The sequence below is a fragment of the Eutrema salsugineum genome, unplaced genomic scaffold (genome assembly GCF_000478725.1).
Source record: "Eutrema salsugineum unplaced genomic scaffold, Eutsalg1_0 scaffold_17, whole genome shotgun sequence".
In the NCBI taxonomy this organism is placed as follows: domain Eukaryota; kingdom Viridiplantae; phylum Streptophyta; class Magnoliopsida; order Brassicales; family Brassicaceae; genus Eutrema; species Eutrema salsugineum.
The window spans coordinates 4,470,165-4,494,856 of record NW_006256852.1 but is presented as its reverse complement, the minus strand read 5'-3'; the positions used below and the strand labels follow the sequence as shown (position 1 = coordinate 4,494,856).

At 37.4% G+C, this 24,692-nt stretch overlaps 4 protein-coding genes across 5 annotated transcripts; 2 read left to right on the top strand and 2 right to left on the bottom strand.

Annotated features, from left to right (window-relative positions):
* The first annotated feature begins 622 nt into the window (after positions 1-622).
* Positions 623-5,037, top strand: LOC18020640 (kinesin-like protein KIN-7J). The gene is made up of 11 exons (XM_024157488.1): positions 623-800; positions 886-975; positions 1,060-1,160; positions 1,258-1,371; positions 1,452-1,533; positions 1,614-1,681; positions 1,769-1,831; positions 1,929-2,060; positions 2,602-4,227; positions 4,318-4,595; positions 4,692-5,037. Exons 1-11 carry the CDS (start codon positions 623-625, stop codon positions 5,035-5,037), a joined length of 3,078 nt encoding a protein of 1,025 aa, XP_024013256.1.
* Positions 5,038-5,205: 168 nt separating this feature from the next.
* LOC18020639 (protein ACCUMULATION AND REPLICATION OF CHLOROPLASTS 6, chloroplastic) lies at positions 5,206-8,607 on the bottom strand. 2 transcript variants are annotated; one of them, XM_006403311.2, is made up of 7 exons: positions 8,258-8,607; positions 7,943-8,173; positions 7,629-7,853; positions 7,292-7,552; positions 6,218-7,208; positions 5,751-5,884; positions 5,206-5,646 (listed from the first exon to the last, which is right to left on the bottom strand). In XM_006403311.2, the coding sequence occupies exons 1-7, from the start codon at positions 8,528-8,530 to the stop codon at positions 5,356-5,358; spliced, it is 2,406 nt and encodes an 801-aa protein (XP_006403374.1). In that variant the 5' UTR covers positions 8,531-8,607; the 3' UTR covers positions 5,206-5,355. The 2 variants fall into 2 exon arrangements, with proteins under 2 accessions (XP_006403374.1, XP_006403373.1); XM_006403310.2 differs by having other exon boundaries at positions 5,751-5,878.
* A 7,373-nt stretch (positions 8,608-15,980) lies between these two features.
* On the top strand, positions 15,981-20,712 carry LOC112087538. Its single transcript, XM_024157446.1, is given in 11 exon segments — positions 15,981-16,110; positions 18,717-18,875; positions 19,095-19,221; positions 19,304-19,400; positions 19,500-19,569; positions 19,653-19,805; positions 19,906-20,001; positions 20,087-20,160; positions 20,162-20,319; positions 20,321-20,405; positions 20,506-20,712. Coding segments are annotated over 11 exon segments (1,356 nt in total).
* Positions 20,713-23,425: 2,713 nt separating this feature from the next.
* Positions 23,426-23,953, bottom strand: LOC112087537. Its single transcript, XM_024157445.1, has one exon. It carries the CDS (start codon positions 23,951-23,953, stop codon positions 23,426-23,428), a length of 528 nt encoding a protein of 175 aa, XP_024013213.1.
* Positions 23,954-24,692: the final 739 nt, after the last annotated feature.

Below are 24,692 nucleotides of genomic sequence, written 5' to 3'. Positions count from 1 at the left end.
ACTAACCTTGGATAATACCCCATTTGGCGTATATAATTCTTCCCAACTGTGGATTCGAATTGCAAATCCAATGTTCAACCTATTTTATGGGACCGAGCCAACGGCACAAGACTACTTATTAGAACTTGGTGATTGAATACCATTTTGGGTTTTCTGTATTTTGATCTTCTTGGCAATTTGTGTTATAACTTGAGACAGGTCATAGATTTCTACCGTTAACGGATGTGTAAAAGGATACATCTGTCCACATTCTTATTTTTAGGTTTATCGAGAATATATAGATGTTTGTTTGAGGAAAAAGAAACCCTCCAATAAGCCTTACAACCCATTTGGGCATTGTACCTGACTCATTCTTCTTCTAATTACAGATTCTTTTTGTTGCTGCCTTCTAATTCTACCCTCTTCCTTCCATTTGCTTTTTCTTAAATCCATTTTCTTCACAATCTAAACATTTCTCTCTCTCTTTCCCTCACAAGAATGAGATTCCAATTGCTGCATTTCCGGTGAGAATGTTTTGAAGAAAGAGGAGGGTTAGATATTGGTTTAGTGATGAAAAAAATGTTTTCGTATAATCAATACAAAAGTGTGTTTGTGTAAGAAAGAAGAAAAAAGAGGGTTAAACATGGCGAGTGGCCACGGAAAGGGAGAGAAGATATTGGTTTCGGTAAGGGTTAGGCCACGGAATGAGAAGGAGAAGACGAGGAACGATATCTGCGACTGGGAATGTATCAACAACACAACAATAATCTGCAACAATAATTTGCCAGAGAGATCTCTCTTCCCATCTATATACACATTTGGTAAAACCCTTAAAATTATTCGAAGCTAAATTTAACCATTGTACAACTTATGATGCTAAGAAAACAAGATTTGCAAAATTTACAGACAAAGTGTTTGGATTCGATAGCCCCACGAAACAAGTCTACGAAGATGGAGCCAAGGAGGTTGCTCTTTGTGTACTCGACGGGATCAATTGTAACAAAAAGAATAACCTTTATTTGTTATGATCAGCTTTGTCTTTGTACCAATGAGTTTGGTTTGACACATTTGGTTTTGCAGCAAGCATTTTTGCATATGGACAGACAAGCAGTGGAAAGACGTACACAATGAGTGGCATTACCGAATTCGCAATGGACGACATTTTTGGTTACATTGAAAAGGTTTGAAAACAAACCACTAAGCATTGACATCTCTCCTTTGTTTCTTCTTTCTTAAGTACCAAACCAACACACTTCTTTGTAATTTTTCTTTCATCAGCATAAAGAACGCGAATTCACTCTCAAATTCTCGGCCATCGAGATCTACAATGAAGCTGTGAGGGATCTCCTTAGTGGGGATAATAATCCATTGAGACTTCTTGATGATCCAGAGGTTAGTTACATCACTTGCTTCTGAATATTATGCCATACACTCTCTCATATTGTCTTTCCATCCGCCCCTTGCTTCACCAGAGAGGAACCGTCGTTGAGAAACTTATTGAGGAGACCCTCCGAGATAGAACCCATCTAGAGGAACTCCTTTCAGTTTGCGAGAGTGAGTAACAGAAAGCGCTTGTGAATTTTTCAATTGATGATAAGTTGAATGTTAACTAATGTACCTTTGCTATTTTGCAGCTCAGAGGAAGATCGGAGAGACCTCCTTGAATGAAACTAGCTCCAGATCACATCAGATTCTCCGGCTGGTAATCTCAAAGGATCCATCTTTTCGGATTTTCTTCTATCCTTTCGTTCTTGAAAGGCTATGATGCTAAACAAAGCATTTTCTGCAGACAATTGAAAGCTCTGTTCGAGAATATTCTCCTGAAAACTCCAGCACTCTTGCAGCATCTGTGGTATAATACAATCATAAATGAGTAGTGTTTTTGTCTGATACAGTTTTCCACCTGTTTAATTCTCTGACAACAAGTGTTTTCGATTCTCTGACTCAAGTGCTTCGTTGATCTGGCTGGAAGTGAACGTGCTTCTCAGACTTTATCTGCTGGTAAAAGATTAAAAGAAGGTTGTCATATAAACCGGAGTTTACTTACTCTTGGAACTGTCATCCGCAAACTAAGGTTCGACTATTATGGCTTAATGAAATCCACTTTTACCAAAAGGGATGTATTTTAACAGGGAGTGTAATATGTTTCGAAGTGCAGTAAAGGTAGAAACGGGCACGTACCTTATCGAGACTCGAAGCTAACTCGAATCCTTCAAAATTCTTTGGGAGGAAATGCGAGAACAGCTATCATATGCACAATGAGCCCTGCTCGTAGTCATGTTGAGCAGTCGAGAAACACGCTTCTCTTCGCAACCTGCGCGAAAGAGGTGACGACAAATGCTCAGGTCAATGTAGTTGTGTCTGAGAAGGCTTTGGTGAAGCAACTGCAGCAGGAACTGGCTCGAATGGAGAATGAGTTGAAGAACTTAGGATCTGCTTCTTCTGCAGGCTCTGACTTCTATTTATTGCTGAAACAGAAAGAGGAAGTGATTGCAAAGGTGATTTCCCTCTCTTGACTGCTTATTACATTGCACTCCTTTTTTCAACTAAGAAATCTACTTAATTCTTGAAACTTCTGACAACAAATTGCAGATGGAGGAACAAATGAAAGAGTTAAAATGGCAGCTTGATGTCGCTCAATCTCGGGTGGAGAACTTACTTAAAGTAACAGCAGAAGAGCGGTCGTCTAGGATGGATGAACATTCCATGTTAAGTTCCATGGATTTTGATGCTGATCTCCGAAGAAGAAGCTATGATTCAATAGATGTTGGTGAACCCAGTATCATTAATAACTTAACCGAGAGGAAATTTGAGTTTTTGGATAACTCTGAAGAAGATGATTTCTTGCTGGATGATAATACCCCTCAATTTTCGAGGCACAACCTGTATGATGGCTGGGAGGAGATGGTTCAAATGACTGACCAAAACCTGGAAGACGCATGCAAAGAAGTTAGATGCATCGAAACTGAAGACGAGCAGAGTCGTGGACAAGCAGTTACAGTCGAAAGCCACGACTTATTAGATGACATTGTTGATAAAAAAGCTGTGTCTGAGGTCCCCTCATCCAGAAATGAAGAAACTTTATCAGCTCCAGAATACGAAGAAGGCTATCACTCTGTTATGGGTTATGAGAAAGCTGAGAATGAAGACATGGAGATTAGCACGCGTGCAATGGAAAATGTTGACTTATCATTGAAAACAATAGGTGTAGAATTGTATCTAGCTGCTAAGCCCGAGACCTATGAGCTAGCTTTAAAGAACTCGGATTTGGAGATGATCCCACCATCAGTTGAAGCTCAAGAAATTCAGGAATCTGTGAAGGAAGATGAACAGGTAAAGAAAGCAGAAAAGAAAACGAGTCCTTCCACAGTGCAAGCTGAGCAATACTCAAATAAAGAAGAAAAAGCTCAGTCAGAGCAGATATTAAAGGAAGACTGGGAATTGAATTCACTCCCTCTGAAGCAGTCTGAAAAAATAGTCGCAGTGGAGTTATTACCCGATGGTGCTAAGCTAGATGAGGATGGCACATCTGGAGAGAAGTGGGACAACAAACTGCCTGAAGACGCTGATAAAAATTGTAACGAATCATCAATCAGCAAAGATATTGGCGCAGATGATGTTGACAACAATACTTATGAGGCTTTGAAAGAAAAGGTTAAAGAGATGCAGAAGAAAATTGAATACCTTATGAGTATGCACACAGCAGAACAACAACAGTCACCCTCCTTCAGGAGAGATTACAAGAGTCCTGACTTTTTCACTACCAAAAGAAGCCGAAGTTGCAGGGAGAATCTATTGAGCGTTAGATCTCCTCATTGGTTAGAAAATTTCGAAAGTAATAACAATACGTCACCTTCCTGGAGGGTTATGGAGTTTAAAGCATCTCCAGGAGGACCCATAAGCAAGACTTCCAACACTTCGAGCATTTCTTTTGATTCGGGGAGCTCTACTTCCATTGATACACAAAGCCTGAAAGACTGTGAACCGGAAACGGGCAATAGCTTCCATGAATTTGTAGCAGGGCTTGAAGAAATGGCAAAGCAGCACCACTCAATTGAGTCGACACCTGACCTAGATTATCCGATTTCATATGACCCTACAAGAACCGAAATAATGGAGACTAGGCCTCAAAGCCCTGCAAATAGCATCAGTGTAAACGCAAATGGAGTGCAAAATCATCAAAACAGAACTGAAAATACCTCAAATGGCAGCAATGATCAATCAGAGAGCGGGCAGGGCGATGATTTGGTAAGCCAAAAAAAGTCTTTTGAAACTCTTTCTTGGGGAAGAGAAAAACTTGTATCTGTCCTTAACAGTTTGGATGATTACATATTGCAGGAAGAAGACGCAGAACCTAAGGAAACAGATTCCACAGGGGCTTGCCTAGAAAAACTAGGTGGAGCTAGTGGACAATATTCAAGCAGTTCATCAGACTTTGAGAGACAGCAAAGGCAAATAATTGAGCTTTGGGCGGTATGCAATGTACCTTTGGTTCACAGAACCTACTTCTTCTTACTCTTCAAAGGTGATCCTTCCGACTATGTTTATATGGAAGTAGAACTCAGAAGGCTATCTTTTCTAAAGCAGACGATAACTAATGACCCAGAAACATCAAGGTTTATTTTCTGTAACATTATTTCAACGAGTCTCGTTAAATATCAATCTTATACCAATAAGTATTATGCTAAGCAGTTCCTGTGGTCTCTAATCAGAATACAAACGGTGAAGGCACTCACACGCGAAAAGGAATGGCTTTCCAAACAAATACCAAAAAAATTTCCATGGAACCAGAGAATAGAACTTTACCAAAAATGGGGCGTGGAGGTGAACTCGAAGCAGAGAAGCCTGCAGGTGGCGCACAAACTGTGGACTAACGCACTAGACATGAAACACATAAAAGAAAGTGCTTCTCTTGTGGCTAAGCTGCTTGGATTTGTTGAGCCAAGTCGGATGCCAAAGGAAATGTTTGGCCTCAGCTTGTTGCCAAGAACCGAGACCGTAAAATCATCTGGCTGGAGATTTACGAAATCATTCTCCGGTATACGACTGACTGGATGATAACCAGAGCACATTTATGAAAACATCAACAAAACAGATGTCAGACAGTTCTTGCTCTACCCTCGTTTTATTTCCGGTCCCCAAACTGATCGTGAAGTTGTGAAAGGCTTGCATGTAAGATAAGTCAAATTCTAGATATAATTTGTACCTGGTTGCAAATGAATCTTGAATTGTAGAACTTATATTATCATATAGACAAAGGAGGAGAGAGTGACAAGAACCTGAATATTTCGTGTTCATTTATAACCACTAACTTAGACGGAGAATTTACAAAACAAAGCGAATATCATAAGCTCAGGTATGCTACATACTAGCATATTATGATGTAAGAACAGAGCCTTCCGTGATTTTCCAGCCTGTCTTGGACCAGAAAGCTTCGTATCTTGTTGTGTAGGTTCTGACATCTGTAGCATTGTTTTCTGGATGAACCAAATCAGATAGACAAGCAGACTCCTCGAGAGTTGCTTCCACTAGAGCACGGGTTCCATCCGCTGAGACAGTCACACTGTCAACGGACACTTTCAACAGAGTATAATCATAGACCAGCCCAAGCTGCGCAGTTTCAGTTGCTCTGTCCGTCCAGATCTTCAGCATTCGCCCATCCAAAACCTATATATTACCAAAATCATGAAGGCACCAGACATTGTTCCAATCGCTACAATAAGGTCCACAGTTTTCACACAATTGATTGAAGTGTGGCTTTATCCCCTTACCTCTGGCAATTTTTCTATGCAATGATCACGCCCAAAAGCCTGGGACTTTATCTTCTGCCACTTGCAGACTAGACTCTCTGCAGTCCTTGCATCCATTCTGGGAAGTGCTTCTGAATCCTCAGCTTTCACTGATCCTAATTAAAAAAAAACAATTCATCCAAGGTAAAAAAGTTCGACAAAGCACAGTAGGATAATTTCTAATCCTACGTTATCCTAAACAGAAAGGTCTAACGTTTGAACAAAAATTCAAGCCGCATACATGTTGGGACTGAAATCTTATTAGCAACTTGTTAACCCACTTCCAAATACGCAGGATAACTTTGGGGTCATGAATGAAGGAATAGGAATAATTTGAACAACTCGAGTTAGAAATCGTCAGACATTCAGCGAACTATGTTCTAAGCTCAAAAATCATGCTTCTTCTGAGCAACGAACTTGTGTGTTAAAATTGCATGATTTAATCATACCTACGGTGGCAATGTCAGATGCTGTTGAAGAAGCCATATCCTTGCGTTGAAAAGATGAGCTGCTTTTAAGCGGCAAAAACCTCAGGCCGGCCAGTGAAATCATTCCAATAACAACACCAGCAGATAGAACCTTCACACTTACCTCCTTTACCTTATCAGCAACGGACTTTTCAGCGGTAACTGCATCAATGCTACTCTTTGAGACCCCAGATCGAATCGCATAATCATTTGTATCAAAGTTCTCAGACAGTCTTTCTGCTTCTCCAGTAGAAACAACAGTCTCATCATCATGTCCTACCCTGTTACCAACAGGATCTACAGTAAACGCTGTCTCTTGCACATCCTTGGGTTCAGTCCCGATTCCATCTGAATAGCGAGAAGGAAAAACTTTCTGCAGTGCCTGCATAGCACTAGCCTTGACATGCTCGGCTCCCATCCTTGCCATAGCTGCAGCAGCAGCTAATGGAGAACCCTGAACTACCTCCACCCTTTCCAAGTAACTCAAAACCATGGGATCATCATAATAATCCCCAAGTTTAAAATTCTTATCTTTAGTGTCTCTGAATCTAGGAAAGACAACCCCTGCCAACCAGGTTTCCAATAGTTTGCAAAGTCCAGGGAGATCATGATTGTCATCACGATTTGAATTCTCCAAGACAAACTCCACAATAGCTGGATTCCTATACTGTGAATCCTCACTGTCTAAGCCCAACCACATACGACATTCGTCAACTTTGCCTATAAGCAGTGCACAAAGTCCCCTTTCCAGACCAAAGTCTACCTCCCAATTATTTCGTGGATCATACAACATCGCGGGAATCTCCATAGCCATTACATTAGCATGCTGAAGTTGCTGGAATTGCTTATCAGCATCCTGTAAAAGGTGGGGCTTCTTACCTATAAAAGCTTGAGCCACAAGCGCAAGCGCAACTTCGTAAACTTCAAATGACTCTGCTGGAATATTACTCGGGGTAGCTACAAATAAATCAACCTACGACACAAGGACACAAATTAGAATGAGAAACCAAAGCTAAATCATGGTAAGGAAATAAGAGAAATATCTGGATTTTACACCTGCTCAGCTGCTGTCATTCGTAAAAACGCCTCATTCATAAATTTTTCACGTGTTAAACCCCCAACGACAGCTGATGCTCCACCTCCTCCAACAGACCACAAAATATTGCGTACACCGCTTAAACCGTCTTGTCTTTTCCCTGCGTAATCGTCACCAAGCGGTAAACCAAGAAGCTCCAAGACATAACGTGGAGTGATCTCTTCCAAAGTCTCATCAATTTGTGCACGTAAATCTGGTGCAAGGCTGCTTGCTCCTTCCTCCTGCACAAGAAGCAAGAACAAAATATCAAATCAAGAGAGTTTACAAATATCGCACAAAACAAAGTAAAGAAATTACCTGCAAAAGTTTCAGAGCTTCCTCAACGAACTCATAACCGGTAATAAAATCAGGTGGATCCAAAGCCATTGCATCCCTCGAGATGTCCACAAACGCAAGCGCCATAACTAAAACCACGTCTTGCTTGAACGATTTAGGCAACCTCTCCTTGAGCAGAGCTTCTCCTACCCGAAGAACGACCTCAGTCTCACCAGCTTCTTGCAATACACAGAGTGCACCAGGAACCTTAATGTAATCCAGTAGATGATTAAAGTTGTTTACTTTATCCACTCTGAGAATCAAAATGAAAAAAAATTTCCGAAATTCGAAATTACCTTTTCCCAAGGTACATCAGTGATGACTATAGCTTCCTCGGCATCAAGAAGACCTTCGTTGTACTCTCTTCTAGACCGAGGATTCGAAAGTGTCTCACAAGCAGCTTGAAGAATCTGCCTTCTGCTGATTAATGCGTCGTCACTGAAACCGAATTGGGGCGGTTTCGAAACCCTAGCTTCGAATGCTCTTCTGATTCCATCAGTTAAGAAATGCGTCTCCGCTCCCAAAACCTTTTCACATTTGCAAAAATCGCACGAATCAGATTACTTGATAAATAATAAAAGGAAAAGATTGGTAAAGGACTGAGCAAAAACCTGGTAGAAATCGATAGGAATGGGAACGTGGCGTTCGGGACGATCAATAGATGGTGGCGGAGAGACGAGAGTGGCGGTGGCGGTGGCAACAGAGGAGGAGGAGGAATCGGAAGTGAAATTGAAGTCGGAGAGAAGACGATCGGCCCATCTGCTAGCAGAACAGATAGTGGTGGTCGGAACTGAGGTTTGGCTACGACTGAGTTTCGTCGCCGGTGGAATTCGGCATTTCTGGAATGGGAAGAGGCTAATGCTAACGTGACCTAGAGCTTCCATTGGAGAATAAATCTTTCGATTATGCTATCATTTTCTTTTGTTCATGTAGTCCGAATAGAGGGGTTGGCCTTCTAGGGTTTATGGTATTTTGATATTGAATGGTAAAATCTCTATCGAAAATGGCAAAAATACTTGGGATAATCGGAAATATAAGTAAAAAAATGATTTAATGCTTTTTTAAAATTTATTTGTTTTTAATATTTATATTAATGTTAATCCTGTTTTACTCCTAAAAATTGAATTATCTTATATTAATATATTATTTTTATTATTATTAATTCAAAATTGAAATTATTTTTTAAAAAATTACCAGTAACAACTTAATAGTAAAACAACAAAAAAATTTATTTGCTACGAAAAAAAACTCCTAACACTTTCCTTTTTTCCATCGTTCTTTCTTGATTTTCCACCAGTTATAATCGATTGTTTCTTCGGATTAATAAGAAGTTTTCGTCGTCACTCTCCTTGTTCCATTGTCCGCTATTATAATATATTGACTCTCTTTTTCATTCAATCTTGATATTAGAGTTTTAAAAACCCAAACTGATTTTGAGTTTTTCTTTTTTTTATGCAGTCTGAGCTATTATCAGCAATAACGTGTGAATCTTGCCTTTTCTTTGAGAGAATCATCGCTATTAGAGAAGCCTACAATGCTAGGCCTAGCTCCGTCTCGACATCTCTCAATACTCGAGAAGTATCAATTCGCTTTGAATCATCCGTTGCTGTTTTCGCCGTTGAGGCCTCTGAGATAACTCTTCAACCGGCGAAAAGCTATTTTTTCTCTTATGGATCTCAATCGATTTTTTCTTTGGTTTATCTAGTACAAAACAAAAATGTATCTTGTGACATTGTTAGTTAGTTTATCTTCAACTCTGAATTCAAAAACCTCTTTCTCACAATGTTAGTTTAATTGGTGAATGCTTTGTCTTTGCCGCTGTTGTTTTTTGCTCATTTGGGTTTAGAGAACACTAAATCATTTCATAATTGATGTTGTCTGCTGGTGGGGGTGTCAAGTTTTACCCTAAATGAAATCAATAGCCTCAAGTGCATAGCCGATCGATTGTAGTACTTAGAAATCGAATCCACATGGAAGGAGGATCTTTCCTGCAAAAGGCTTCGAAAGAAATATAAAGTAATAAAATCTAGAACTAGACGATTTTTGTAGGGGTTTTGGTAGTGTCTTTAAAACGTAAAAACTAATCTTAATAAGAAAATACGGGAATAAAAATTGGCTAAAACGTAAAATACGATTTTTGTAGGGGTTTTAGACTAAAACGAGAAAACGGCTATACCTAATTGCTTGTATGAAAATCGGCTGAAAGAGTAAAAATATTAGACTAAAACATAAATGAAAATCGATGTAAATCTATAGAAAAGAGGCGCAGAGTTTCAGAGAAATTCTCTCCGGGGTATGAACAATTCAAAATATTTCTAAAGAGTAAATTTAATAAGATCCTAGCTAAAACTTTTCGAAATCGAGTCAAGACGTATGAATACGCCACTGTCGTGATCATAGACAACTATCTCTCTCAACCCTGACCAGTAGGTTTCCACTCTGGCCCTGGAAGAGACAAGATGCAATATGTTTAAGACTCGTCAGCATTCACAAATCCTCCATAGGTAGGTTTCCACTCCTATGTTTGTTCTGCTCTCCCAAACTAGATCTGACACCAGATGAACACTTTCGTATCACCAAAGATCTGAATCAGATTGTAGTTCATGACGCTACTCTCATGCATTGAAAGTGAATTCAGAAGAAAAAAGTTCTAGGATTCGGCTTCAATAGCTCATGGAATCCTCATCGAACATATTTAATCCCATCGAAAATCCCTTTGACCCAACAATAAAACTACTCATACATGATGAACGAAATCAAAAACATAGTATTAAAAAGCTCAATAATCGAAATTGAAGAAGAAATAAAAAGGGTTCAAGAGATATATCTCTATCTCCCTGAAATCTAAAGTATTGAAAAACCAAAAAAATATTCTAAAACAATAAAAACATAAGACGGCATGCGAATTATGGTTCTTAAAACATGTATTTATAGTACTCAAGACATTTCTTGACGTCACTTAGGGTTTCTCCAAATGAGGAAATCATTTTGGGCTTCAGAAATGGGCCTTCTAACTCGGAGATGGCTAGCCGCGGTCGGAAGGGACGTGGCCGCGGAGAATGGATGCTTGACCGCGGTCGGGTAGCCTCTGACCGTGGTGAAATGGCTGTTGGCCGCGGGTGGAAATGCTTGCCGGCTGGTTTACGAGACATCTTGCTCTTCGCGTAACTTTTGATTAAGCTGTAAAGTGTGCTGGAAAGCTGATAGTTCCATCTTTGAGATCTCCAAATTTGAGCTGGATCAGACGGTGAGAAGGTCTTTAATTGGGGGTGAACTTCTGAAGGTTTGACTCTGAACTGAAAATCTGGTTTTCTATCCATTTTGTTAAGCTTTTCCCTAAGTTTCCTGAAAAAAAGTCTTGAAACTACAAATACTAGAAAAACATCATAAAAGTACTTGAAAACAATAAAAAACATAGAAAAAAGTATTTCAAACCGATCCATAAAAATGGTCAAAATATAGTGTTATCAACTCCCCCAAACTTAAACCTTTGTTTTTCCTAAACAAAGCAAAAGTCTAACCTGTTTAAGCAAAAGTAGGAAATGCAAAAATCTCAGAGACATGAACTCCTAAACTAGGACCATAGATCGTGCATCAATCCACAACTTAGTCTAGAAAATTCTCACCAGACACAAAAGATACTAGTCACAAAAGACACAAAAGATACTAGTCACAAAAGACACAAAGACACAATTTTTTCCGTCATGCAAAACTTAAATAATCTAAATCTCGATTCAAGTCAACCAGCTCTATACATTCATTAAGTGCAATAGTGAATTCTCATCAAAGACATCATCCAGGGTAGACGGCGTTTGGTATTTAAGGGTTGTTTAAGTGGTGGAGTTAAAGTGTTTCGGGTTACCTGATGACTCTGGAGGATGCAAGATATAATGCAAAACCGCAAGAGAGATGAGGACCTGTTGATGACCGCAATTTTTCAGTCACTTCTTCTTGCCTAATGTTGTTGCATAATCCTTCCTCCTTTGTTGTGAACAGCTGTTCCCCCAGACTTAGATTCTATCCGGGAATCAGAAAAATGATCTCCAAAACTCCTTAAAATCAAACTCTAGCTTGCCTCGAAGATAAAATCAATCCTCTTAGACTCTCTTAAGTTTTTATTTCCTTTCTTTTCATCTTTTCTTTTCTTTTCGGATTTTTTTTGAAGGAGGAAATAACCTTTTAGAGAGAGAGAAAGTCTAAGGGACGAAAATGAACCAATGTTAGGCGTTCTTTTTTTTTTTCTGAGTTAAGCTGGGTTTTCTCCTTTGTTGAATCCTTCCGGTAAATCTTCCGGCAAAATCGCAGTTCTTCGTCTTAGTGACTGAAAACTACGTCGTTCCTCTTTCTCTCCAACGTTTTTGCACATATCTGCATATAAAAGAATAGAAAACAAGAGTGCATGTGGTTCGAAAGAGGCTTGGTTAAGGTGGGGAACTAGCTAAAAATGAACTAGCCATTTAGGATCAACAGAGAGTGATAAAAGGGTAAAAGAGTCATGAATATATGATTCGTTTCCCTGGTCTAATGCTTTAATGGGAGAGTTAAGTCCATGTTAAGTCCAAATAAAACAGAGCTAGTGTATTCCTTCATCTAAATCGAAATCATTCAAATTCCTCAGGGGTACTTCGTTTCAAATGTGCTTAGCTACCGCCTAGTCTTGTTCTAAATCATAACTGAGCATGTCACTAGGAACAGTCTAAAAGCACACAATCAACTATCATTGATTCATGTTCACCATTCCCTTTAAAGCGTATTTTGTTTTGAAAACAGTTTTTGAAAAACTTTAAGGAAAACGCAAAAAGTGTAGATAATGCAAGACTCATAAATAAAAATGATTAGAAAGGGATGAAATCCTCCCCCAGGCTTAAATCACACTGTCCTCAGTGTGAAACAAGTCGAGATTGGATGAGAAAAATGCATAGATAATCGAATTTGGTAAGCCAAAGAGAACTTTACTAGATCTGGGATACTGATGGAGATGGACCGGATCCATTCGGAAAGGTGTTGGAAGGTGATAAGTGGTGATGGAAGGTGGTGGGAAGTGATGAATGAGATGGAATGGGGCTTGGTGAGGTGGAATGAGGTGAAGTGGGTGGTTTGGGGTCGGATATCATCTGAACGACCACGGTAAATTGGTGTCTGGCCGCGGTCAGAAAGACGCGGCCGTGGTCGAACATGGCTTTGCCAAGTTATCCGAAGCAATACATTTCAAAGTTTCTCCACTGTATATTTAAATCATTTAGAACATTATTAACATACTTTAAAATTTATTAAAAATATACAATAACAGATGTTCTGAGAATAAGTTGTACAGACCTGAAATCTTAATTTTAAAACGAATAAGTGGACGTTCCGTGGGTGTGTCCAATGTATCGAACATAAGAACTCCTAACTGAAGTTTCTGAACAAATATGACAACGCCGAGAAGATCAACTGCAACAATAAATGACTGCCTTTAAATACATGTTGGAGTTCCTTAGATAAACGATTTAAAAAAAAAAGTTGTAAGAAACATACCAAGATATCTATCTGTATAAGTAAATCTATATAAAATATTCATGAATGCACAAAAAGAGTATATTCCTCTTGAAGACTTCGGATCGGTTTTCTCAACAATGGTATCCTCAAGGAAATGTATATGATAGTTGTTTGATGATATACTTGGACAAATCACTCTGTCAGTAACTTCAAAATTACCAAGAAAAACCCAATCTCCTTCAACCAATTCAATTCATACTCGAATTTGTCTATAATATCATATTGAATAGTAGACAGGATGTGATTGCCCTACACGGTTTATAAAAATAAATAATTTAGGAAAACATTCCTAAAACATATATACGGTAAATCTTTTCAAACTTGAAAAACTTACAAATTCATCCGCAAGAACTAACATCCGATTAAGTCGATCGAAGAGAGTATAATCATAATAATCTCTTAGTGTCTGTACACAAATACGATATCCGCCATTTGACTTCTGAAGATCGGAAAGTCTTTCACAAGGAGACATTCTTTGTTTAAATATTTTTGTGAAGATTGAAGATGAAAGAGAATAAGGAAATGAATAGTTTTCTATGTGATGGAGTAAAACGGTTACTGTTTTAATGTCGTATTAACTGAAACTCTCGTGTAAATTTATGACAGTTGGTTGAAAAAAAAATCACAAATTAAATTTTTAAAAAAATATAATTAGGGAAAAACAATCTAGGGCAACATTAAAGTTCCACGATTAAATAAAATACGCCAAAAAGGTTCCACAAATACCGCAAACAAAATAACGAATAGAGTTCAAACGTTATCCACCCATTGGACAAATTGGTTACAAATATCAAAAACAATAATCAATCACCGGCAATGTATTTCTGCAATAAGTTCATTACGATTTCTTGCTTCTTCATAACTTCATTGGGATCTCTTGCTTCGATCGCTTTTTGTTAACAGATCTTTCACCTTCATCCAAATAGTCGGGACTCTTAATTACCTTCTTAGAAGAAGGAGTGAGTAAAGATCCAGACGATGGATTCTCAAGTTCGTCAGAACTCGTAAGCATCAACGGTTGCTGAAGACATAGGTACATTGTTGATGTCTTAATTTAATTAAACGTCCAGATAAGCGAGCTTTAGAAGTCTGTAAAAATTTATCATATATTACCTCTGATCGAGAATCCCACTCTGTCATAATGTCGACATCTTGAGACCATAGTTCTACTACATACGGAGACTGGCTTCCTTTTATATGTTCTTCTGAAACTGTTATTTTGAAAAGCATCCTCATAGTTAGGAGCTTTGTCAAGCCATCAGGGAGCCCTCTTGGTAAATCATGCGCATCATTATATATAATGGATTAATATTATTTCAGAAAATGTAAATATTGCATAATATATACAATTATTACACAAATAACCTCATCATTTTGTTCCATTATAGACTCAGCTGAATGACCTAACAATCTTTGAGCAGTGTCATCAAACATCAGGAAGCGGATATCGACGTCTGAATCATCAGTTACAAATAATACAATGTAGTACCTACATTGTTTGAAAGATAATAGAAGAGTGAGTTATTTAAACGTTACAATCATAAACATGTAATATAGTGCCGGAATAAATGTATGATGAGACGAATCAATATAATAAAATAAGGCAAACATTAGCCAATGAATCAGAGAAAGTCTACATGAAATAATTCTGCTATATGTGCTAGATATATTACCTAAGAAATACTTAATGAAATAAATAATGTTTTCTTGACTTTATGGGACAAATCATTGTATTACCTTGCGATGATGGTATCATATGAATAAATATCACCCCAATTTTTGCAACTGAAAAGAGGAATCCTCTTATCGTAATCTTCATCATCAGACATAATTCCATGCTCTAAAACTTTGATGTTGCAAGGTTTGCATGCCCAATAATACCACAACTTTGAAGTGTCAACGTCTTTGACCGTAACGCATGTTACAATCTTGCCAGGCTATAACAAAACCATTAATATGTATATAGTTAAATGTAAATATATGTATACCATTTTCAAAATATATAGCTCATACCACTTTTGTATCACGAATTCCAGTTATCGTCCGCCTCCTATTTTTCACACCTAAAAATTCTTCACGGTAGTCAATAGCACCACCCCAAGAAGTCGAATAACTCTGTCAGCATGCACAATCATTTGATTGTTTTTTGGCAACCTACAAAAACGTAAACAATAATTATATAAATAAAACAATGTTAAAATGATATTAAATCGTCACATAACATACTTTTCTCTGAAGTCTTTCACGATGTTGACGTCAGGATCAAACAAAATTTTGGTGGAGTTGAAAGCGTTTGATATTGAAATGTCACCTATACTCGGAAAACATAAAATAAGAATAATTAACAAACTAATCCAAACCCAATCTCTACAAACTGTATATATATGAATAGGGGATATAGTGATATAACCTTTGTACTCTTTTATACAGACAAATCGCATTACACACACAACAATAGCAGCCATATGTTTGTCAGTGTACTCAACAGTTGCTTTTGCATATTGTCCCCATAGTGTACATTTCAGTTGGACATCGCTTCATCAGTAAACATATTAGCGTTACATTGTTAAAATATTGTTATGTTTATTTTAGTATGATATCATAACTACTTACTTGGTATCCCGGAGTGTTATCATCAATTTCTCGCTGATCCCACTTTTTCCTTTAGTTTTTATAACTTCCATACTCCCAACAGTGACAATTTGTCCAATGACATCTTCAAGAAAAAATATTTGTATACAATGATAAATATGTACATTATAATATAAATCTCATAATTAAGATGATGACATACCGATGAGGACGTTTTTGTCGAGTTTGTCTTCCTTGATTGACTTGAAATCAGACAAATATTTCTCTGGCAAATTTGATGGAAAATCATTAATCTCCTTAGCACAGGTTGTCCTGCACAAAGCGATCTTGTATGGTAATGGAGTCGTCCTAAAATCACCATAGTATTCTTTAATTATGAAGCAATTAATAGAAAGTGATTTTCCTTCTATAAGAATCCCTTTATGTTTTGCGATCAATTCTTCATCAACAATAGCGTGAATCCTAGTGCCTGTGAATCACACGTAAATAATATTACTATATAATCTATAGATTACTTAAAATAACAATAAGAGAATTACATAAGATCGCATACAAACCTCTTCGTCAACCAATACCATTTCTGTAACAAAGCCAGACTGCCTATTCTTTACTTTCCAAAGTGAAAATATAGTAGCTCTAACTTTCTGAATTTCACTTGATTGATCTAATTTGGCAAATGGAACTATAGCAGCTGAACGTCTGCGGACTAAAGCCATTTTAGTGAATGAAAATGATAGAGTTTTAGGGTTTACGATAGGTGGTATATATAGGGAGAGGAAGTTAATGAAAACATTTTAAAAATGATGTTAGGCGGAATTTCAATTATTTTGAGAAAGAGAATGAAATGAAGAATATGGATATTCGGATTGTGCGTAGAAGTAGGTATTGTTGCGGGAATATTTGAGAATCAATATATTCAAATTGATTTAATTGCCAAAATTGATGTCTAGTATTAAACTGTAACATAAATTCTTGTTTCTTTTTGAAAAATTAAGATTTCTGTATATTTTGTTACATTAACTCCGGTAAATGGGCTTGTATGACGTATATGGCCAAAGAGTGTTTTTAAAATATGTGCAGATAATTGGGCCGGGTCGGGTATAAAGATCCGCGTGTTTATCCGTTTATGATTTTTTATTCTTTTGTTTTTTTTTAAATCAGAAAAACTTGGACATAAATTACACATCAGCATCATCATCCAATAAAACTGCGCAGAGCTAGCAACCTTGCCATGTCACATTTGACGTGGAATAAACGTCATCATTGACGTTGACAGTGAGCTTTTCTAAGCCAATCAAATTAAAACAAATCTGATTTTTTCATTAAACTACATTCTCATTTAATATATAGGATTGTGATGATTGAAATATGGCAGCGATATTTTAGATGATATATCGTAATTGAGCGGGAAACACTTTATTTGAATAATAACATATATCAAGTATGTTATTACAACTGTTCCGAATATAGTGTTTTAATTAAATTTGGAAACAATATTTTTTGCGATTATATGTAATACAGAATATGAGTAGATTTTATGGAGATTTCATTCGAAGATGTACTCTTTCAAATAAATTTACTTGACATTCATATTTATTGTGACATTTACGATTTATCGCAATAAATATGAATGTCAAGTAAATTTTATAGTTTGAAAATTTGCAGCGTCAATCATAGAATCAGGTCAAGGCTAAGATCTGCGTCCTTTTAAGTTTTAAACGGGTCAAAAAAAAAGACGCGTATCTTTTTTGGTTTTGAGATTATTTTTTGTTCGTGAATTACATATTTTCTAATGGCATATTTTGTAATATGCCAGGTAAAGTTAAGGGCAAATTCATAAAGATGATTTGTTTAAAACTTTTGAATTTTGTGCTTATAGAAATTTGATTTGGCAAAATAAAATGCAAAATCAACGTTTTTAATATTTTGATATCGCGTGCAAATTAGTGTTAATATTAAGCTATATACACTAAATTAAACTCGATAAATTAATAGAATATTGCAGTCCCGACATTATTAATTTATAGAGGTTTAACTGTAGTATTTTTTAGGGCTGAAATTATATGGCTTCTGATCCAGTATCCGCTTCTATCTGATCCATAAAAACGAATATTCGTGTAGTTTAGATACAGATCTGGATAATGAAATTAAGTCAATACAAAAAAAAACAGCAGTTTTACGTCGGCGGAAATCGATGTAAAATCGTCGCAAATAGGCCTTTGCGTCGAATTACCGTTGATTTTCTGTTCGTCGTAAATCGAGCGTCGTAAACTCAGGATCGTCGTAAATTCAACGTAAAATTAGCAACGACTGAAATTTGACGTAATTTTGACGTGATAAAATCGTCGTGAAATCGATGCAACCTTTATGTTGATTTTACGACGATTATAACACCATCACAAAACTGATGTAAATTCGATGTAAATTTACATCGATTTCCCGATAATTAATAAACCAAAATAATGAATTATATATTTCAGATCGATGTAAAATCCTCATAAATAATCGACGGTAAATCGACGTAAACCAAATCGACATAAAGTTGATGTAAACCTTCGTTGGTTGGAAAATTATGATGATGTTACGTTGATTTAAAAAAATAATTATTAAATTTTTTTAAAATAGTAAATTTAATTTTGAAAATATTATTATAAAATTCAAATAAATTCAAAAATATTTACAAAAGTAGAAAATAAAAAAAATTAGGATACGTTTAAATTAATTACAAAATCATCAATACTAATATTTTCGTCAGCATTGACGGTAGACGGTGCCATTGCTGCCGTTGCCGCTCCTGCTCATCAAGCTTACGTCTTTGCTTCTCCTTCAAAGCGGCATCTAGCACCGGGTTGCAGGCTGCGATAATATCGAAGAGGTTGTTCATCTCGTGGATCTCCTGTCAGTATGCAAGTTTTTGATCTCCATGTTGGCGATCTCGAGTTGTTGCCGCAAGACAATCAGATCCTTGCGTCTACCATTGTAACACAACCCAACTATCTGGTTGTAAATACAACAGAGAGGCTGAAGGTTACTGCCCAATTCTAAGCTATAACGGAGACTTGCCACAATGGGCTCGTTACTTCCCACAGGCTAACAAAGGTCAGTCCTGTTGACTAATTGCAACATGCTGATATGCCATATTATTAAGTTGTTTCTTGGTGTTCTAATTTGATACACAAAATATAATTTGCAATTGTCGTGGTTGTAATATCTAGAAAGCTTTGTAACTCCAGAGTATGCTATTTAGTAATCTAATGCTGTATTTATTTCTGGTTTGGTAAAGATATTTTAATGAATTTCATACACAACATATTGCAGGTGGTCAGTCTTCCTTAGCAGATTATTGTACATATTTTGTTGCTTATTCAGATGGGTCTTGTACGGATATCAATAGAGGGAGTGACTCCAGGTTATTCCTGGGTGAAGTGAGAGGGAGTGACTCCAGGTTATTGCTGGTCAAATTTCTCATTGTATCTTTGCAAATATCTACATGGCATATTGCTCATGAAAGAGTGGCTTCTCTATAGGTGTATGGCTTCATCTTTAGTGCATAATGGGTTTGTTCGGGGTTCCATGCCACAGGGTGGTTGTTATCAGCATAGATGTAAAAATAATTTGTTGGAGGTATTCCGTCTTCATGTTCTTTCTTGTCCTAACGTTTTTGTTTGGGTATAAACTGTTATGGTTGTAATGTTTTCCTTGTTATCCACAATGTCCTTTTAGGTTGTTGTGGAGGGAGAATGAAAATTCTGCCCTAAAGCAGGTGGACCGATTCAATTTTCCGGTTTTAATGGTCAGAATGCTCATTATCTTCTTTAAAGAAGAATATACATATTGTGATGAAATCGTTTGAACCATAAGTGTTTTGATTTGTAGGTGAATTAATTTGTCCGGCTTACCATGAACTCTGCGGTTCACCCGTAGTTTCTGTGCGGGGTCAGTGTCCTAATTCTTGTAACTTTAATGGAGATTGTTTTGATGGGAAGAGTCGTTGTCTTCTTGGTTATCATGGTCATGACTGTAAAAACTGTAAGAGTCATGTATCCTTTACATCAACTTGTTGTACATGTCAAAGTCTCATATTTATCTCTAAAATCTGAACTTACAAGTTATGTTTTTCACCATGCAGGTTCTTGCCTTAATAATTGCAATGGACATGGAAAATGAACAGTTCACCGTGTATGCTTCTGCGAAAATGGATTTACTGGAATTGACTGTTCCACCGGTAAATATCCATATTTCTATAGTTGATGTAAAGAAAATATTTTTCAATATTATATCCAACAACAAGATTTTTTTTAAATATACAGTCGTGTGTGACAAACAATGCAGCCTACATGGAGGAGTGTGTGATAATGGGGTTTGCAAATTCCGTTGCTCTGAATTATGCTGGCTACACATGTGAAAACAGCTCTAAACTAGTTACGAGTTTATTAGTGTGCAAGGATGTGTTGGAGAGAGACTTATCAGGGCAACATTGTGCCCCAAGAGAGCCTAGCATACTCCAGCAGCTTGAGGAAACTGTGGTCATGCCAAACTACATGGCTGTTTCCGGGTGGGGCTCAGAAGTTATTTAACATATTCGGTAACAAATATTGTGATGAAGCAGCGAAAAGACTAGCTTGTTGGGTAAGCAGCAATCTGTTAGAATTTATATATTTTTTCTAAGTTTTCCCCCATGATTATAGATGAGGCAAGACATTTTGTTTTTATAATCCCTCTAAACCAGATATCAATCCAAAAGTGTGATAGTAATGGAGACGATAGATTACGGGTATGTCAGTCCTACAATATCACATGTGGGGCAACCTTAGACTGCTCGGATCAAACCTTTTTCAGTACCGTGGAAGAAAATGATGCAGAATGTACTGGGTAAGACGATGTCAAATCGCCATGGTATAGTCGTTTGTGGAGTAGATTTGTAGCAAGTGACTAGGAAAAATTCTTCGGTGGGGGGGGGGGGAAGATTTGTGTGGACAATGTAGATAGTGAGACAGAGTTATTATTCTGAGGTGTAATTTTTTCTAGGGTTTATGTGGGCAAAAGAGCGGGCAATACGTGAAATCCCCTACCGAGTGGCATAGCATAAGTTAGGGGTCTTGCCTTAGCCCACCTGATAGGTGGATTAGAGTGTCTTTGTTTGTCTTTCGGGTAATATGTATTCAAATATCTATTATATAGGAAGAGGATTTACAGACCGAAGGCCTGTCAAGAAGAAAAAGAAAAGTGAAATGATTTTAATTGTCTTCTACTTAGTTTATATATGCACTCTTAATGGCATCTCCAAGCACAAGATCTTCAATGAAGCTTTAAACCCAAAAGAAAAGCTTAAATCTCGGAGACGTTTCAGTTAAAATTGGTGTCCCCGTATAAAAATATGTAAAACTTGTTATTTTCCAAAAAAGGAACAATAAAAACAAAAAACGTATTTGACCTAATCACCATTAAGTAGAGTATTATCTTATCCTTTTGATTTCAAGGTAACCTCCTCACTTCTTCGTCACTTTAATATATGCATCTCCCCTATAATCTAGTTACTCAACGTATATCTAATTTAGAATTTGTTTTGTTTATTGTTTCAATGTTGTTGTCAATGACAGCTCATCGTTGTTGAAATAAAGCTTCACTTGAGTTTGTAGTGTTGAAATTAAATCTGCAATGTTTTAGAGTTATTGGGGTAAATATCAATTGTTGACCATTTGCAAAACCGAGAAGAATTATTTATTTGACATGACCTATCTAATTTTTTTTTTGATAAAAAGCTAAGATTCATACCAAATTTTCTGTTTTACATTGTTGTCGCAAGCGACTTATTACAAAGAAAGTGTAGCGTAACAAGATATAGGGTAAGAGAGACAAAATACAACATGAGAGCCTAGATCCTGGAAATAGAGCTCGAGTAGAGAAGGGGAAGAGGCAGATGAGGCAGGGAAGCAAAGCAGGCGATCTCGCATGATTCTGTCCACTGACCGATGGATCACAACGGAAGAAGATGACACCCCGCGGAAGATATTAGCATTTTGTTCTTTCCAAATCTGATACACGATGATTTGGCAAAGAAGCTTGAAGATGGATTTCATTTGCAAAGAGTGGACATTCTGGTTGCTGAAAAACCAGACCACATATGCCTGACAACTCGAGGAAAGATTTGACCAAGAAGTATCCCTGAAGAAAGACCAAATGTCCGCAACAAATGAGCTGTCAAAATGATATGGGTGTAGTGGGCAACATAAGTTTTACCCTAGACAAGCTGCAAGTGCACAGCAAACGCAGTAGTACTTAGGGATCGAATCCACAGAGATTTCTGTGTTGAGGACTTCTAACAGATGCTAAAAACAATTTTAGACCTAATCTAATAAAATGGGTTTTGGTTTGTCACTTAATCTAATTAAGCAGAGAATTATAAGGCTGGAAATAAAAATTGGTTGAAAAAAAAAAAGAAAAACGGCGCTGGGTTCAAGGTTCATCTTTAGGGTTCATGTTCTAAAACACAAGGAATTTAGGCAAGTGTCTGAAACTAGGATAGACACTTGTAAGATTAGCCAACTCGCGTCACCCTAATCATCTAATCACTCATTCATGGAAACTAACTCTCGCTCTCATGCCTGAACAAGATCATGCATTGCGGATCGGAATCCATCTCGGCTTACGTATCCTCCGTAGGTAGATTTCGTCTCCTACGACGGTTACGTGCATAAGATCCAGTTCAGCCAATCCAGATACAACACTCTCGTGGCTCGGATTAAACTTAGGATCAGATTCTGGGTGATCAATCCAGAATTACTGCTTTGAGATTTGGATGAATGAGAAAATCATGTAAAAGTCAAAATCCTTTTACCTAAAAACGTAGATGTCATTCGAACATGGAATCCCTTTGGATTTCCCCTTCACCCAACTAGGTGACTACTCAGACATGGCTGAGATAGACATCATCATCGGTTTAGAACTTAGAAAGAAGAAAAGAAAAGAAACAAAGGTTGCAAAAAAAATTCTCTTATTGAAGACAGAGTGGCAATGAAAAGCTTCAAAAAATGCATAAAAATAAAACCTAAAACTACAAATGAGTTCTCTTTCAAAGAGAAGAAAGAGGCTCTCTCACAAAAGACATAAAAATTAGTATTTGTAGTGTTTCTCCAAGTCTGGGCGTCTAGGACTTGTAAAATGGGTGCAGGAAGTATCTTGAGCCTTAGTTGGGATCCTGAGGTTTGGACACAGGTCCACCGGGGGTGAAACCTCTTGAGCCACGGTGGGAACAAGCCTGGCCGCAGGTGAAGGCTCATGTCCTTGACTGGACTTGTGTTGATCGACCTTCAGTGCATTGATGATATCGGGAGATCTAACCGTTGGATTGCTTTGATTCTAAGTGTGTTGAAAATCTGGTTATCTCCTATATAATGTCTCCAAATTTCGCGATGATCAGACGGTGAAAAGATCTTCTTTGGTTTCCAAACTTCTGACGGCCTGAATTTATCCAAAAATGTACTTTTGCTCCAAAATGCACTTCAAAGCTCCAAATTTCCTGAAATGCCTTTTAAAACTCTAAAACATGAAAAAAACTTATAAAACCTTTAAAACTGAGTGAAAACACCTGCATAAGATATTGAAAGTGATCCATAAAAGTGGTAAAAAATCAGGTGTTATCACAAAAACTAATGGTCATGTGTCTCTAAGCCCGAAGAGCATAGAACACACTGACCGGCAACATTTAGACCCCAGCTACGAAGCCTGTGTTCGGTTGGAAGCCTTTTTAACATGACCAACCAAGTGATAAAGGAGCATCTAGGGATTGCTTCTTTAAACCAAATCAGCTTATGCCAGAAAACAATCGGCACATGGGCACGTTGCTGCTCCCAAGTAGCTTTGGATGAAAAACTAGGCGCATAGGTTCTGGCTGCATTCTGCCAGATGAATACATCAGTTCCTTTAGACACCTGAGGAGATGTCATAGAGGTAAGGATAATCTGCAGATTCTGAGCCTGATCGGATCGCGCTGCAAGAAGTCTCCATTCTCCAATGGAAGTGGCTTGAATAACCTTAGCATCCAGTGGGATCCGCAACTGCCTCGGACCAGAGTGACCAAAATACGAGATTATGGGGCCGAACTCAATCCAGGAGTTAAACCAGAAAGAGGCGTCTTGCTCATCTCCTATATCACTTCGAATAAAACGCACCAGCATGTGCTTTAGTGAAGCATACTGCAGACAGTCCTAGAGAATTTGTTTGCGTCTTCAGTGATCCAGAACTCTTATAAGAGATCATTGCTATATAAAATATCACCTACCTAATATATAAAATATCATTGCTATATATTTAATTTTCTCTTTATCTGTTACCATACATTGGTATTCTTCAATGTTTTATTGTAAACTAGGGGCTATCCTGCGCTTCGCGCGGGGCTACAGTTTAACTTTAAAATTTTAAATCAATGGATAATGATTAATTTGTCAATTAAATTATTTTATTCTGAAACAATGAAGATACATGTAGTTGTTCATTGTTTGGAACATAAATTTAAAAAACTAATGCCCTACATATAGGGCAATTTTTTTGGGTGTAAAGCCAAGTAGCGATACATTGATGGTAGAAACTGTGTTGACATGATAGTTTGTTGAGATCTTCTCGATCCTTGAATGTTTGTAGACAGATTGAGCAGTCATCATTTTCCTCCTCAGGGTTTGGAAACCTTTTAGCTGCGGCGAGATTGGCTATGAGAATGTCTATGTCCATCCTTGATCTTGTGTGGAAATTTTTATCTGTAATTTGAAAAAAAAGAGTCAATGCTTTTACCTGTTTCTGTTTGTATAGATATTTGCACAGCGGTGACGAATTGAAGGAAGTAGGAAGTTGTTTTCTTCTCGCTGTTGCTTCTTCAATTTCATGATATGTAAGAAGATGTTCAATGTTTCTTCTCAAGGT